This window comes from Puma concolor, chromosome B4 (assembly GCF_028749965.1).
Source record: "Puma concolor isolate L17-30 chromosome B4, mPumCon1.1.hap2, whole genome shotgun sequence".
Classification (NCBI taxonomy): domain Eukaryota; kingdom Metazoa; phylum Chordata; class Mammalia; order Carnivora; family Felidae; genus Puma; species Puma concolor.
Genome location: NC_141673.1, coordinates 102,615,620 through 102,631,457, shown reverse-complemented (window position 1 = coordinate 102,631,457; position 15,838 = coordinate 102,615,620). Strand labels below are relative to the sequence as shown.

Below are 15,838 nucleotides of genomic sequence, written 5' to 3'. Positions count from 1 at the left end.
ATTGTTAAAGGTGCCATGCTGGTCAGGCTCACACGGGACCCCTCTGCCCCCTCAAGGATGCCCTGCTGTCAGTGAGCCTTGTGGACAGGACCCCTCCTTGTGTTCTTAAATATATTGTCCTGTGCTGGTTCCTGATGAGTGACACATGGCTGGTCCTCTGGAGAGCTGGGTTCTTTTTTTTCCTTTTTAAACTTTATTTTTTTAAGTTTTTTTTTTAATTGATTTTGAGAGAAAGAGAGAGGAATGGGGGAGGGGCAGACAGAGATGGGGAGACAGAGGATCCCAAGCAGGCTGTGCACTGTCAGCGTAGAGCTCAAACCCACGAACCGTGAGATCATGACCCTAGCTGAAACCAAGAGTCAGATGCTTAACGGACTGAGCCACCCAGGTGCCCCATGGAGAGCTGGGTTCTATTTCTGGCTCTTCCACTAATTTTGTTGTTCCGTTTGGGGCAGATCACTTTCCTGCCATAATCTTCCCATACTATGAGAATCCTAGTGGATTAGGATGCTGGTGCTGGCTCCATAGAATGAGGAGGACCAGAAAATGAGGCCAGTAATGAGGCTCAGGGTTGGCAGAGGATAATAGAAGAATGGAGGACTCCAGCTCAAAAGAAGCTTTAAAACCCTTTAGTTTGATAATTCTTCACCTAGGGTCTGTGGACCTCTGGGTTAGACTTCAGGGAGTCTGAAATGCCTTGAAAGTTTTCTGAAAAGTTGTTCTTTTATGTGAACATGTTTTTCAGGGGAAAGATGCTTTAGCTTTTAGCACATTCTAAAAAGGGTCAATGATCCAAAAATGGTTAAGAACCACTGCTTCAGTCTACCAGCATTATGTTATGTGATTCTTAACCGGGAGGGATACAGCCTCCCCAGATGGTATTCAGAAAGTGTGAGTACATTTTTTCAGTTGTCACCATGACTGGGGGACATGATTGGTATTTAGTAGATGGGGACCAGAGCTTCATGTGTGGGGGACAAGACTGAATAATGAATAACTATCCTGCCCAAATACCAGCAGCACCCTGTGGAGAAATATCATCAGGAATTCAGACCCAAAGACGAGCAATGATTCTCCCGTTGCCACAAAGCTCATGAGTGGCAGAGTTGGGTTTTATTCATGAATCAGAGCAGGAAATGTGCCAGGAGTCCACGTTATTTTATTTTTGCTTGCCAACCACAAATATACTACAAAGAAAACCATAGAATCGGAATCTGTCTCACCTTCGAAAATCCAGCAATTTTCCAAAGAAATCCCTGGGTTCTTGGTCTTCTTTACCATCAAATAAGGAAGAAGGGAAGAAGTGTTTTACATATTAGGAAGCCAGGGAGTGTATAAATGAGCCCGTTAGCCACACATGCCATAGATATATTTTTCAGCCACTGTGAATTGGTGACACCAAGCTTAGACTGTGAAATGTACTCTTTACATTCCGGAGGCCCTGTCCTGGATGTCCCTTTCTCTAAAAAGGAAAGGAGCATTAATATATCAGTGTGGCACTCACTGCCTGGTTCACTGCAAGCAAGTGGCAGGTGCCTTAGACTCTCTGGAATGAATTGGGAGGCATTATGCAGTACTGGCTACAAGTAAGGCCCATGGGGTCACACCGACAGGGGTTTGCATCCTGGCTCTGCCTCTCAGTTGATATGTGATCCCAGACAAAATGACTTAATCCTTCTGAGCCTCAGTTTCCTCAACTGAAAAGTGGGGATAATAATCGTCTCTGTGAGGATTAATTGAGAAAATCCATGTAAAGTGTCCCACAAAGTCCCTAGCATATGGCGCGGCTCAGTAATGCTAGCTGTTATTACAAGCGATTATTACGACTGTGTCTGTGATCAAAGACAGCTTCGGGTTCAGAGTGTTGGTGCCAAAATTGCTTTCAGAGGACAAGCTCTGGGTTGGTTTTCAGTCTCGCCCAGCTGCCCAGAAAGAGAGTCAGTAGACTGTTTGGGATTGGAGTTGTAATGTTTACAAAGTGCCTACCGCACACTCCAGCTTTGGTGGAAGATTGATTTTCTTACTGTGTGCACATCCTGTAGCCTTTCACGAGGGGGCAAGCAGAGGTCCAGGAAATCACATAGACGTCTCTCCTGCCTCGGTTTCCTGGTCTGCCAGGGTGTTCAGGTGAATGATGGCAGCCAGGGTGAGCAGAGGGAAGAGGTGCCCAGAAAGTAGGCAGAAGCCATGGCACTCAGTCTTCAGCCGTGAGTTTCCTGGAGAGGGGATCCAGACCAAAGATGGCCACGGACTATTTGCCAATCCCTTATTCTCATGAAAGGAGGTTGGCCGTGGGGCCAGCAGAGAGGCTGAGGGGGAGACATAGGCTATATTTGACACGAGCCCTATTGCCAAGCCTGGAGGAGAAAGGCTGCCATCTGACCACACTGCAGCCAAGTCCTCATGGGGCCAAACCATTATGGTTTGGGTTGATCCCGGTCTTGCTGCCGCTGCCCTGGTTGATGCACAAAGGTTTGGGTATTGCCAAGTCAGCTGCGGTCTTGGTTTGGAAGAGGCATCCAGAGTGTGAATGGAAGTCGTGCTTTGGGATTTCCCTTAGCTTCCAGCACTCAAGATGAAGCCAACTTCTTTTTCTGCCATTTTGAGACTCATTCTTGGCCAGGTGGACAAGATAAGTAATTTATCATCATCATTGTCATCATCTATTTTCACTATTAAAGATCACTCAGCAGTCCCTACCTTGTAATAATATTACCTTTCAGCTGTATAGCACTTTGCAGGTAATGCAGATGCTTGACACATCAACCCAATTCAAACACAAGGCATAAATCTAAAACAAAAAGTTGACTTGGACCATTATTCTCTGATGCTGAGAGTTTAATGCCAGCTGTACCCCCAACTGTCTGTATAACTGAAGCAACCTTCTCTTGCATGTTTTTACACTTGGAAAATGGAGTTTCCCCAGATGCAGAAAGCAAAACCAAAATGTCTTAGAATATTAAATGATACAGTCATTTAGAAATAGCTTGGCTGTACCCCATCCTCATCTTGAGGGGGCTGCAGCATGCCCCCCACACACATGAGCCCATATATGCACACTTTTATGTACACTGGTGGGGGATTGTTAGTGTCCAGAACAAAGAAAACTAAATTTGTAAACACATGCCATTATAACTAGTAGCTGGATTGACTCAGATTTTCTCTGCAGATCCTTCCTTGTCCACCCTTTGGCCATGAAATGAGAGTCTGTCGTATGCAAAGGATAAAGAAAATCTGGATTTCCTGGGGCTTGTGTTGGCATACCAGGCTCCTTTCAGATCTCTTTGCCAAGATGGGGGCCACGCCAGAGGGTTCCTTGGCCTGGGGAATAACTGTACTACCTTGCTCTTGGAGCTGCTGATGCACATTGTTTTGACATGTGCCATACCTTCCATCTTTCACTGCCTTGGGGCCACAGGAGAGGGTATGCTTTGAATAATGTCAAATTCCTCTTCCAACAGCTGTGCAAAAGCAAACTCACAGCTTTCAACTTCCATCTCAAGGCATTGGGCTTGGGTTTTGAATATGGGCTCCTTGTCAGTTCAAGAGTCTCTCTTCCTCATTTACTGCCTTCCAAGAGGGACCAGTGTCAGAGATTCCTTTCCGAGGGAGGTGAGTAGACTTTTGAAATTCTCTATTTTGTTTTGTTTCATCCTGGGATGTGCCTTCCCTGATGACTGTGTGCCTTGTTGCCCCTGGGGAGCCAGCATCTCCTGAAAGTTGAGGACCTTGTCCTGTCCCAGATCTCAGGGCAAGTGTTGTCCAAGTCAGGCAAGTTCAGAACCCTGAGTTTAAGTAAGCTCTAACAAGAGGAACAAGAGAGCAATCCAGATCCCTCCCCCTGCTCTCACCTGTTCTGACTGTGTAGGTGTGGGTCTGCCTAGGGACCGGGCCTCTCAAATGAAGCAAGGAGAGATGCGTCTTCCTTCCTTGGGTCCCTGATCACTTCTGGTTTGGGGGAAGCCAGAGCATACTCATCAGCACCTTTTGTGAACAGCCATACACTTGCTCTCTGATCTTGGCTCCATTTCTTGCCCTCTTTAAGGCTCAATTTATGTATTCTTTATGCTTCATGAGACAGGGAATGGAAGAGTTGCTGCCACTGCAGAGGCGAGCTCAGAATGTATGAGGCGAGATTTAGAAAAGAACATAGGGCTATAGGAGAAGACGGTGCTGTGGAAACCCACACAGCCCTGGTCATGTGAGTTCATTTCTCATTTGCTCCTTGTAGCCATTCCAAGTCACTCCTTCCCTTCATCCCTTTACAAACATTTCCCTCCCTTGTTGGTTTTGGATTCATCTTGCCCCCAGTGAGTTAACCTACGTGTTTCCAGTGTGAATCTCATCATGCTATTTCCAGGTTGCCAACCCCCATGGGTGCTGGGGAATAATTGGTCTGTCCTCACCGCTGTTTGCAGCACCTTCCCTTTGAGCGTCATCTGTGCATTTTAATTAATCTGCCACTTTTTCCTCTCTCCTGCTTCCGGATCATTAATAAAGAGATTAACCAAAACCAGACCAATCCCCAGCAGAGGCTCCACCAGGATCTCTCTCTCTCTCTCTCTCTCTCCCTCTCCCTCTCTCCCTCGCTCCCTCTCCGTCTTCCTTTCTCCCTCTCTCCCTCTCTCTCTCTCTTTCTTGCTCTCTCTTCCAGCAACAAGCCTTGTCATGGGTCAGAACATCTTCATGTGGCCCCACTGACTAATTTTCAGGCCCCAGGACCTGGGTTCAGAACAAAGCCAATTTGAATTAATTTTGTAATTAAGATATGGGGAGCAAGCTTCGCCAGTCTTTTATATGGCCTTAGTTTAATATTTCCACCACATTCCTTTCCCTTTTGTCATTCTACTTTAAATCTGTCGCTTTCCCACCTCTCCCCCTTTCCAGTCCCTGAACAAGATATTAGGGTTATCTGGCAGGATGGAGTCTTTTGAGCCCTTAGTATTAGAGACCATGTCATAGCTTCAGAAATTCTCCAAAGAATTAAACCCTTTTGGATACAGCTGGACAGTGTCCTTGTTAACCCAGCCAGAGAAATGCATTTGCCTCCAGAGGATGTGGCTGTACCAGAAATAATGAAATCTCTTGAATTTGCATATTAAAAATTTGGCAAATTAAAAAGTGCCTCCACATTTGATCTCATGCCTCCTCCCGGAGAACAGCTAGAACATAGTCTCTATGCCTTGTTTGTAAGTCATCCTGGTTTCCAGTGCTGGCACCAAAGCCAGGACTTGAGATGGTATGTTTGGTGCCCTGTCCACTACAGCACACGGCCTCTGCAGAGACGGGTGACCCTCAGAGGGACTGACCTTGCAGGGCATCAGGCCCCAGCAGGACAGAGTTTGCTTACTTTCATGGTGAACACTTTCATGGTGAATATGGGGAGGAAGAAATAGGAACAGTGTCCTCAAACACCTGGAAACTCTGCCCAGCCATGGACCTTGAACTTCCTCTGGAAATAAACTCTCTGGAATGTTTGAGGCCGGGGACGGACGGACCACATGGCGTAATCTTTGAGAGCATCGATTCCAGAGCCAGACTGTGATCAAATCCTGGCTCTGCCGCTTATTAGCTGGTTACTCACCGTCTTGTGCCTCAATCTCCCCCATTTGAAATGGGGAACGTTCATCCATACCTCAGAGGAGCTGTTACTGAGATTAAAGATTTAATGTATGTCGGCCCCTGGCACGTAGCATTTTTGTTCCTGATGCTCCCATTCCATCCAGGCTAACAATGTACTCCACACGTGTGCAGCAAGCAAGGTCTCTAGGTGCTGGCTCAGGGCGAGGCGCAGGTGCTGGGAAGCTAGTCCTAGAGAGGGAAATTGGAGCTCAAAGGAGAGCGCCCCCAGGTGTTTGTGTGTGACAGACATGAGTGGCTGTGGGCTCAGGTCCTGTCCCACCCTGGCTCTCTACCCAGCTCTCTTTTCCATTTGTGCTGCTTTGCCCAAAAACCCTCTGTGTGTGTTGTAAACTGAGCCAGAAAGGAGGAATCAGAAATTGCTCTCTTTTGAGTATTTTGAGGGATGGTGAAACCTTGTAGGAATGTTGCTCCGGGGACTGAGAAAACACCATATGTGGGAAAGCATTTCTAAGTGAGGAAAATAGCATCTGCTAGTTGGTCAGGATCTTGGAAAACTCTGAGCAGGGGAAATGGGCACTGGGGAGAGTGTAGGAAGGGGGTTTTACTGAGGTCTTTAACAGGTCTTTTTCCAATTATAGCCAAGAAGAGCCTGGGGACCATGGCCTACTTCAGAGCCAGGCCTTGTATTTTCTTTGGGAAAAGAAGGCCGAGTTGAGTGGCTTCCAGACCAGGCTTGGCAGAAGCCCATACAGGATCTCAGGCCACTGAGCAGTGTGTTGGGCAGGTCTTGATCGTGGTAGGCATTCATTCACTAAGGAGACATGGGGACTCTGCAGTGGTCCAGCCCTGTGCTAGGCAGCAGGCATGTGTACATGAAGGGGACATGGGCCCTTCACCAAGAGGAACATACGGATGATGATAACACACTAGGATACTTGGATACTTGACCGAAAGAGAAGGAGCATAGAGATCCTTCTAAATTGAAAAATTCACTGACGTGCCATGCCTGGGTCAAGCTGGCTCTGCCTTCCTTTTCTCACTCCCCACTCCAGAGAACTCGTCTTCTGGGGAAAGCCCACCCCAGAAGATGGGGTGGAAAATGCAGGCTCTGGTGACCAGAAGGAGCCAGAGCTCAGATTCAGGCCCTTCTTGCCCCTGTCTTATTCAGAAACACCACTTCCCAGCCTCCCGTACCTGTTTGCTTTTGTGATTTTCCTATTCTCTGTGCTTCCAACTCGCAATAATCTTTTCTTCTCCCACCACAAGTGTGGCTGGTCTGAGATCCAAGCACTTGCTAGTGGTGGCATTTGGGAGAGAGCTCTGTGTTGGTGCAAATTGCTGTGGGTTGTCTGTGGAAAAGGAATTCCTGACTCCAGCTGCTCGGTACCTTGTATGTGTGCCTCGAGGACAGGCATGCAGCGACTCTGCTGCCACAGATAATGCAAGTTCATGTCCCAATAACATTTCCAGTGTACCGCAGCATGCCAGATACTGTGCTCAGTGCTTTCATACAGATTTCATTATGTACCTCTCACAATAATGTTGACTATGCACGAGCCACATGATCTTTATTGAGCTTAGGAACCAGGTGTCCTCTGTCACTCTTTACTGTTAACTGAGGCGTCGAACCTTAGAAGACGCCCTCCACCCCACGGCACGCCTCGGTTTCCTTCAAACATCTGTGTTTTAGAGAGTTCTATTAGCACCATTCTTAGACTTGCCCTCTACAGAAAATCTACAAGCAGATTATCAAGGTGGAGGCCACAGGCACCCTGCTGGGTTTTTTAAATCTTTTTTTAATGTTTATTTTTTGAGAGGGAGAGAGAGACAGAGCATGAGCAGGGGAGGGACAGAGAGAAAGGGAGACACAGAATCTGAAGCAGGCTCCAGACACAGGCTGGAGCACAGGCTGACAGCACAGAGCCTGACATGGGGCTTGAACTCATGGACCGTGAGATCATGACCTGAGCCAAAGTCCGATGCTTGACTGACTGAGCCACCCAGGTGCCCCACCCTGCTGTTTTTTTTTTTTATTTTTTTTTAACATTTATTTATTTTTGAGACAGAGAGAGACACAGCATGAACGGGGGAGGGGCAGAGAGAGAGGGAGACACAGAATCAGAAGCAAGCTCCAGGCTCTGAGCCATCAGCCCAGAGCCCGACGTGGGGCTCGAACTCACGGACCGCGAGATCGTGACCTGAGCCGAAGTCGGACGCTTAACCGACTGAGCCACCCAGGCGCCCCTCCTGCTGGGTTTTTAATGCAGCCTGGCAAGTGCCTTAGAAACACTGACCAGCCTGCAGATGATTTCCGCCCACTGAGTATTCCCAGGTATCATCATAAGATTTTGGATTTGATGGTAAGAAACAGTGGAGCTCCAGAAAGAGGTAGGACTGATGCTAAGAGGCATTAGAAACTTTGTTATATTAGCACTTTTTTTTTTTTTTTTGTCTCACCCCCACCCCCACCCATGATGGCCTGATTTTTCTGTGCTGAGTTTCTGTGCTTGGGACTTGAGAGAGAGCCAGAGTTGTCTAAAAGATCAGGAGACCTGTGTTCTAACCCCCTCCCCCCATGCCCTGGGCTCCCAGAGGCAATGCCAAACAAGGTAGGGGTGGTAGGAGCAGGTCCACCCAGGTACAGCAGTGAGTATTGTCAGGAGAGAACCTAAAAATAGTAATAAGATCAACTAAAAGTCGGTCTGCTTTTTATGGTCAGCATGCTTTGGTGATTTTTAGCCATATCAGTGATAAAATATTCCTTCCTGATGATCCTGACTTCTCCCATTGCCCCCATTTAATTCCCACTTTCCTTGGTTGTCACTGCCCAGGGAAGGAAAACAGATAGTCATGAGGGCCTTTTCACTCTGCACAACCCCAGGCTCTCCCAGCCAGATTGCAGCTGACGTTATAGCCCTCGTCCACAGCTCTGAACAGGAGGACACCCTCCCATGCAGTCCTTGGTGGACTGGGCTCTACCTGTCCCTCCTGACCAAAAATGGATGGCTACTCTTACCTTCAAACAATCTCTGCAGCCAGGGCTGGCTTCTTGGGTGTGCAGCAAGTGCCATAGCACAAGGTCCTGCACTCAAGAAGGGGACCCCACACTCACGGTTTAATGCTCCATGGTTACCATTTTGAAGTTCTTAAGAATTTTATCTTCAAATCTGTGTTTTATATGTGAAGTCTGGTGGGACCATGGAGCACACACCTGAGGGCTGGGAGGGTTTGCTCACATACAGTCACACCTCCTGCCACCATTATTTTCACACAAGGCTTTGCAACTTAGGTAGCTGTCCTGACTTCAGCCACCCGCACTTCTGTTCCTGGCTCACTGCACCCAGACCTCCACCTCGTATTCACCATGGAGAGGTTGCAGGGGAGAGGCACAGACAGGAAAGGGCTCCTGGCCTTGGAAAAGAGGGAATCTTGTGAGTAAAGCATGGAGTGCCCTGAGGGCTGTGATACCTCGTACCACAGCCAATTGGAAAACACACTGAGAGATTGCAAAGAAAGTGGTGGTTACTACTTTGGGGTGGGGGAGGGAGTCTTGTGGAGAAGTTAGCTTCCCAACTGGGCACTGAAGAATGAGGATAACTTCAACAGGAGAGGTGATGAATGTGTGCCAGGGGAGAGGAACGGCACGTGCACACGGCTCCTAAAGCTTGTCCTGGCAGCTTTTGGAAGAGCAAACAAGGCTGGGTCCTGGGAGCGTGAGCCCAGCTGTAATCTGACCAAAAGGGCCACCTGGCCAGGAGTGCAGGGGATCCCTCTACCCTGTGCATTTCTCTTCCTCTTTCAACTGCAATTAAGTTTTTCTCATCTATAAAATGCAGGACTTGGATTAAATGCTTGGATATAAATGCTTTATATCTCTCTTCTACTCCTACAACCTTTTGTTTCCGTGTTCAAGCCCCATAAAGATTCTTCCTTTTGTATCTCAAGGCCATCCACTGGCACCATCCACTTTGCTTCCTGTCCGTTCCCCCTTGTAAATTACGTTGCTAATCTACACATCTACTCTCCTTGTCCCTAGGATCCCTCTCACTGACCCTACTTGATCTATTTCCCCACGAGCAGGTATCCTATGTATTCTTAGCTTACAGTGGCTGGGCCTTGAGAGGATTTCATAAATTGTTTTTTGATAGACTCTTAGTCCCAATTATTTTATTGCAGCTGTATTCCATTTTGGGGGTGGGGAATGAGCAATTCTAGCTACACGTATGCCATTCATTCTGGGCTCAAGTTTCAATTTGTCAAGCCTGCAGTATTGAAGGAAATGTCAGTGATACGCAGAGTGGGAGGGAGAGCAGTTATCCTGTGGGAACCACTTTCCTAGGATAATACAATTCCTGGGACAGTCTCTAGGGGTGGGCAGCAAAGCTAGAATCCTTCTTTTGGCTTTGACCTTGAAGGAGTCATTTGTCCCAAAAGAGTGGTTCCCATGGAAAGAAGATGGTCCCCTTATCAAAGAGGTGGGCCAAGAGCCAGGAGGAGGAAGTTGGAGCGAAGTGCTTGCAGCGTTGTTGGCCTTTGGGAACGAGAGAGCAGTGCTTCAGACGAGACAGGAAAGAGGCTGCGTCTGGAAGTCCCGGGAGCTAGTTAGCGTGGGCAAGCTCAGGCATGGGTACTTGGTAAGCAGGGCTGCTTCTGTTTCTTGTGCCGCTCTTGTTTATTTCCCTTCTATTTTCCCCCTGGATTTAGTAAAGTCTTTCTGCAAATACCAAAGGTGAACCGAGGGAAGGTTTTTTATTTTCCATGCTTAGAGCCTTAAAGAGGAAACTGCGAAGCCCTGGAGGCCAGTGAGGTGGTAGTGATGGTAACTAAGGGATGGAAACCTCAGGGCAGTGCTGTGGATCACGGAGTACAGGTGAAGATCACTCCTGTAGCCAGCCCTCCCCACCTGAAGCGCCTCCTTGCAGCACCGACCTTCGGAAGAGCTGGGCTTTGCTCTAGTGAGAGAGAACCAGCCAGAAAGGTATCTTGAGGCCAGCCCTATAATTCCGTAAGGACCCGACAGAAACCACGTCTAAAGGTTCTGCTGTGGCAACGGAAGGAGAGTGTGGATGGATTAAAATGCCACTTCAACAAGGAGATAGCAAAATTAAGACACAGCCACCAAAGGAAACATTTTGTACTAGAAACTTAAAAGGCCAAACAAACAAACAAACAAAAGTGAATCCACAGGGAATCTTGCTGTTCAGGGCAAGTCCAGCCCATTAACTTGAGCTGGTTGTTGCTCTGTCTCCATCTCCTACAAGCAGCGCTCTGGCAGGACCTCCCCTTTGTGAAGGGTTTGCGGGGAGGGGGGTTCTCTGTGAAGCAGTTGGGCACCCTGGTGAAGCATGTCCACTGGAGAGCTTGGCTAGGCCTTCTCACAGAGTGGGGAGCAGCCCACAAGTTCATTACAAGGTCAAGAGAACAGGTCCACCAGACATGGCCTGGCGAGGGAGGAGCCCATTTCTGAGGCTACATCATGCAGGCAGCTGACCTGACCCCATCCTCAGGTATTTCTTTGAGAGACCCAGAAGCTTCATCAGGTGTGGGGGAGGGCAGTAGAGCTCTGTTCCTTGAGACAATTGCAAGTCTGCTCCTGTTACTAAAAGAATGTAAACACACCTTTATAATTTTTAGATTCAATTTCTTCATAATTTGCCAAGGTACATTGGACTCTGGTCTTTTCAGGCTCAAGTGATACTTAAAATTTTTTTTTAATGTTTATTTATTATTTTGAGAGAGAGACAGAACGTGAATGGGGGAGGAGCAGAGAGAGAGGGAGACATAGAATCCAAAGCAGGCTTCAGGCTCCGAGCTGTTAGCACAGAGCCCGATGCGGGGCTCGAACCCACAAATGGTGAGATTATGACCTGAGCTGAAGTCAGACACTCAACCAACTGAGCCACCCAGGCACCCCTCAAGTGATGTTTAAAGAAGTAGCAGGACGTCGTCCACACAGAAGAGACGGCTGCAGATAGAGCACACATCAAACGCAGATGCCATCGGGGATTTCTGAGAGCAGAGACAGAAGTCCAAAGTGCTCACCTCATCCTCCCTCTGCCATTGAGGCTCCTAGGAACATGGGTCCTGGGGAGAGCCCTGACTCTTGTGTACTGTAGATCTCACCACTCATGTATTTGGTTTAAAAAAAGTTATTTTGCCCTCTGTCTCTCACCTGCACAACACACACACACACACACACACACACACACACACACTTCTTTCCCTATCACACAGCCACAATGCTGGAGGGAAGATTTGAGAGGTCTAAGAGAAAAAGGTACTTTAACGATTCAGAGGACTCCTATTGAGACGGTATTTCCCAAGGAGAGAAATTGACAGCCCTGGTCCCTGACATCAGAGAGGACTCTGGAAGGTGACACCCTGCTCTTGCTTGCTCTCTCACAGGGTTACTCAACCCAGAATGACATGGATTCAGCTGCCACAGCCTGCTACTAACACCTGCGTTTCCTTTTCAGATCTTACAGGTGAACAAGGTGATGTCCATCTTGTTTTATGTGATATTTCTCGCGTATCTCCGTGGCATCCAAGGTAACAACATGGATCAAAGGAGTTTGCCTGAAGACTCACTAAATTCCCTGATTATTAAACTGATCCAGGCAGATATTTTGAAAAACAAGCTCTCCAAGCAGATGGTGGACGTTAAGGAAAACTACCAGAGCACCCTGCCCAAAGCAGAAGCCCCCCGAAAGCCGGAGCAGGGAGAGCCCACCAAGTCGGAGTTCCAGCCAGTGACTGCAATGGACACAGAACTCCTGCGGCAACAGAGACGCTACAGCTCGCCCCGGGTCCTGCTGAGTGACAGCACCCCCTTGGAGCCCCCTCCCTTGTATCTCATGGAGGATTATGTGGGCAACCCCGTGGCGGCCAACAGAACGTCGCGGAGGAAGAGGTACGCAGAGCACAAGAGTCACCGAGGTGAGTACTCGGTATGCGACAGCGAGAGCCTGTGGGTAACCGACAAGTCCTCGGCCATCGACATTCGGGGACACCAGGTCACGGTGCTGGGGGAGATCAAAACCGGCAACTCTCCCGTCAAACAATATTTTTATGAGACGAGATGTAAAGAAGCCAGGCCTGTCAAAAACGGTTGCAGGGGGATTGACGATAAACACTGGAACTCTCAGTGCAAAACTTCCCAAACCTACGTCCGCGCACTGACGTCAGAAAACAATAAACTTGTAGGCTGGCGATGGATACGGATAGACACCTCCTGTGTGTGTGCCTTGTCGAGAAAAATTGGAAGAACATAAATTGGCATCTCTCCCCATATATAAATTATTACTTTAAATTATATGATATGCATGTAGCATATAAATGTTTATATTGTTTTTATATATTATAAGTTGACCTTTATTTATTAAACTTCAGCAACCCTACAGTATATAAGCTTTTTTCTCAATAAAATCAGTGTGCTTGCCTTCCCTCAGGCCTCTCCCATCTGTTAAACCTTATTTTGTGACCCGGCTCTCAGGAGCCGTTCTGTCCCTCTGTAAAATCTGTGTACACCAGTATTCTGCATTCAGTATTGTCAAGGCCATGACTGTCGTTTTAGTAAACTTGTTAAAATCAGATGCTGTCAGAGTTGTGTGTAGACGCAGTGATGTCCCCCCTTCTGGTATACTTCATGTTTGATTAGTTCATTAAATGCACTGTTACCACGTCCGTTGAAATGATACCCGGTAGCTTTGAGCTCCACACTTAACTTCTGGCCAGCAAGCTCACCATCAAGGACTTGCTCTCTCCTCTCTCTGCTGTCGCTTTTGCCAATTAAAATCATGATCTGCTCCAACATTACGGCCCCGGAACAATAATAACAAACCTGGCAATTTTAGTTTTGGAAGTTTCTTTTCAGCACATTTGTTGTTTTGGGGTTTGGGGTTAAGGGTTGGATTCTTTTTTGGTTTTTGGCTTTGCCTTTTGTTTTGCTTTCTGTAAGTGGTTTTCATCCTTTTAGGCATATAGGAAAAAATGTTTTAACTGTTTGTAACAGAATAATTGTACAGTTACCCAAAAGCAAGCTGAAGTGGATCATGGATAATCTACACATGGCAGCAAACTTCCTTCCTCATCAGAGATCCTCTGAGCACATGCCCTCCCCACTCCTATCGGGGCCCCTCCCAGAGCTGCATGAGGAATTAGAAGATGGTTGCACTTTGGAGTCAGACCTGTGTTCAAATCCTAGGTCCTCACTTCCTTGTGACTGGGGGCATGGCTTTGAAGCCTCTTCGAGCCTCTGTTTCCTAGGGTCAGAAGGTCCCCACATGGGGATTCTTGACAACTCACAGGGTTATCATGAAGGGTCAGCTAAATAACCACTATAGACTAGACTTCCTAGCATAGGATAGGCATTCGACATAGTTCCATCTTCCTTCCCTTCCTCTTCTTTCTTAGCTCTTGTATCCCTCTGTAACATTTTTTGGTGGATTCATCATTCTGAGATGGAAGGAAGGTGCTACTGAGTCCCAAAGAGATTGCCATGGTGATAGCCACACCAGTTCGCAAAGGCAAGCCTAAGGAGTTCCCCCAGGTCGTTCTCCCAAGCCCTTCCCCACTGGGAAGCAGACCTTCCCCCTGGTGCTAGAGCCCAAGGACTCTCATCTCCCATCTTGTCTGAGGCACAAATACCCACCCTCCCGCTCTGGAGCCCAGTCCTGTGCCTTTCCTCCATTGCCCTGCCTTCAGGGCCTGCGTGTACTCTGTCTAGAGCAGCCCAGGCCCCAAGATTTCTCTAACACATGCTTAATAAAATATATGTTCTTTATGTGGCATGAGCCTCTTGAAACAGATGCAACAAATTGCAGTGGCTTTGGTTAAGAGCATCATTGTACTACACTTGGTTCTGGATGCCTAAAATTTGAAGGCAGGACATGAAGAATTTGCCTTGTGCCCACCTTCTGCTAAGCACTTGCAAACACTGCCACCCTTCATTGTCACAAGCCCTTTGAGGTAGGCATTACAACCTCCAGTTTACAAATGAGGACACTGAGACTTGAGGGTTTAACTTGCCCACAGTCATTGAGCAGGCAGGTGGCAGAGTGAAGAGGTAAATCCAAGCTTGAATGAGGACACAGTCTTGTTTCCTCTTCTCTAAGCCTCCTTGGCCCCTGCCTTCTGTGCAACACTTTGCATTTCAGAATGAACATTACAGCCCTAGGGAAAAGGAGAGCTTAGTTGCCTGCATGGAAACCTTTTGTAGCTCCTGCTTCATGAGGAAGAAGACAACTGACCAGTTGAGAGTAGTGGCTGTCTTATGATTGAGCCAAGCCCAGTTCTCAGGCTGGAACTAATGCTCCTTTTCTAAAACTGCTATTCCAAGTCGGTATAGAGCCTGTCTAGAGGGCCTGGCCACCTGGGGAGATGGGCTTGGGTGACAGAGACCCCAGTCTGGGAAGGCACCATCCCTAAACAATAGATCCCTAGCGGAAGGAGTTTGCCTGCACGTCGAGAGCAAGTCTGAAGCAGTGTGCTTCTGGGCTAAGGGCAGCTCTGGCGAGAGAGTGAGCCTGAGGATGAGATGAAAACCTTCCAGAAAGGACTCCAGCCTTCAGGCCATTGGAACGGCTCTGCCTCCCCTGTGCTGGGTGGCAGAGTAATGAAGCATTACCTGGTTCCAGTAACTTTTTTGGCACAAGAGGGCATTCAAGTGCTGCCAAAGTCAACATGTTGGGCTTGTGGGCCCAGGGTGGAGCCTTCCTCAGGGTTCCCAGGAGGCACGTCTCTATCCAGCGTCAATACTTGCCATTGAGATAGCTCCAAAGTTAAACTCATCGCTGTGATTGAGGAGACTTGGCGGGCTGGTGTCTGGTTCCAGGAAAACTCTACACTCACCTTCATCTTCCCTTATTGCCTGGTTTCCTATTGGAGCTTCAGGACACAAGGAGGTGTGATTCAGTGTGACAAACTTCACTGAATAGGAGGAAACAGGCTCTGGCTGAGCTTTGTTGCCAGCATCTACATGTCCATGGATAGCTCACCTGTCCTGATGGGGCCTTTCAGCATCATGAGATTCTCCTGCACAGAGAGCTGTGACCAGACTGGACACTCCTCACTTTCTTAATGATGGCAACGGTGAGAAGCTCTGTTGGCCATTGGTGGGGGCTTCTCTCTGCCCTCTCATAAGTCTACAGTCTGCCTCCATCTACAGGCTGTGTGAACTTGAGCATGTTGCCTAACCTCTCTGAACCGTTGTTTCTTGGTCTATAAAATGAGGATAGAGCCTACTTCATAAGATTGT

At 47.9% G+C, this 15,838-nt stretch overlaps 1 protein-coding gene across 1 annotated transcript in view; it reads left to right on the top strand.

Moving 5' to 3' along the window:
* NTF3 (neurotrophin 3) overlaps positions 1-13,393 on the top strand; it is a 67,666-nt gene extending 54,273 nt beyond the window's left edge. Inside the window, exon 2 of the mRNA XM_086714260.1 lies at positions 12,060-13,393. Coding sequence (XP_086570386.1) covers positions 12,060-12,854 — 795 coding nt within the window. The 3' untranslated portion in view covers positions 12,855-13,393. The remainder of the gene's footprint in view (positions 1-12,059) is intronic.
* Positions 13,394-15,838: the final 2,445 nt, after the last annotated feature.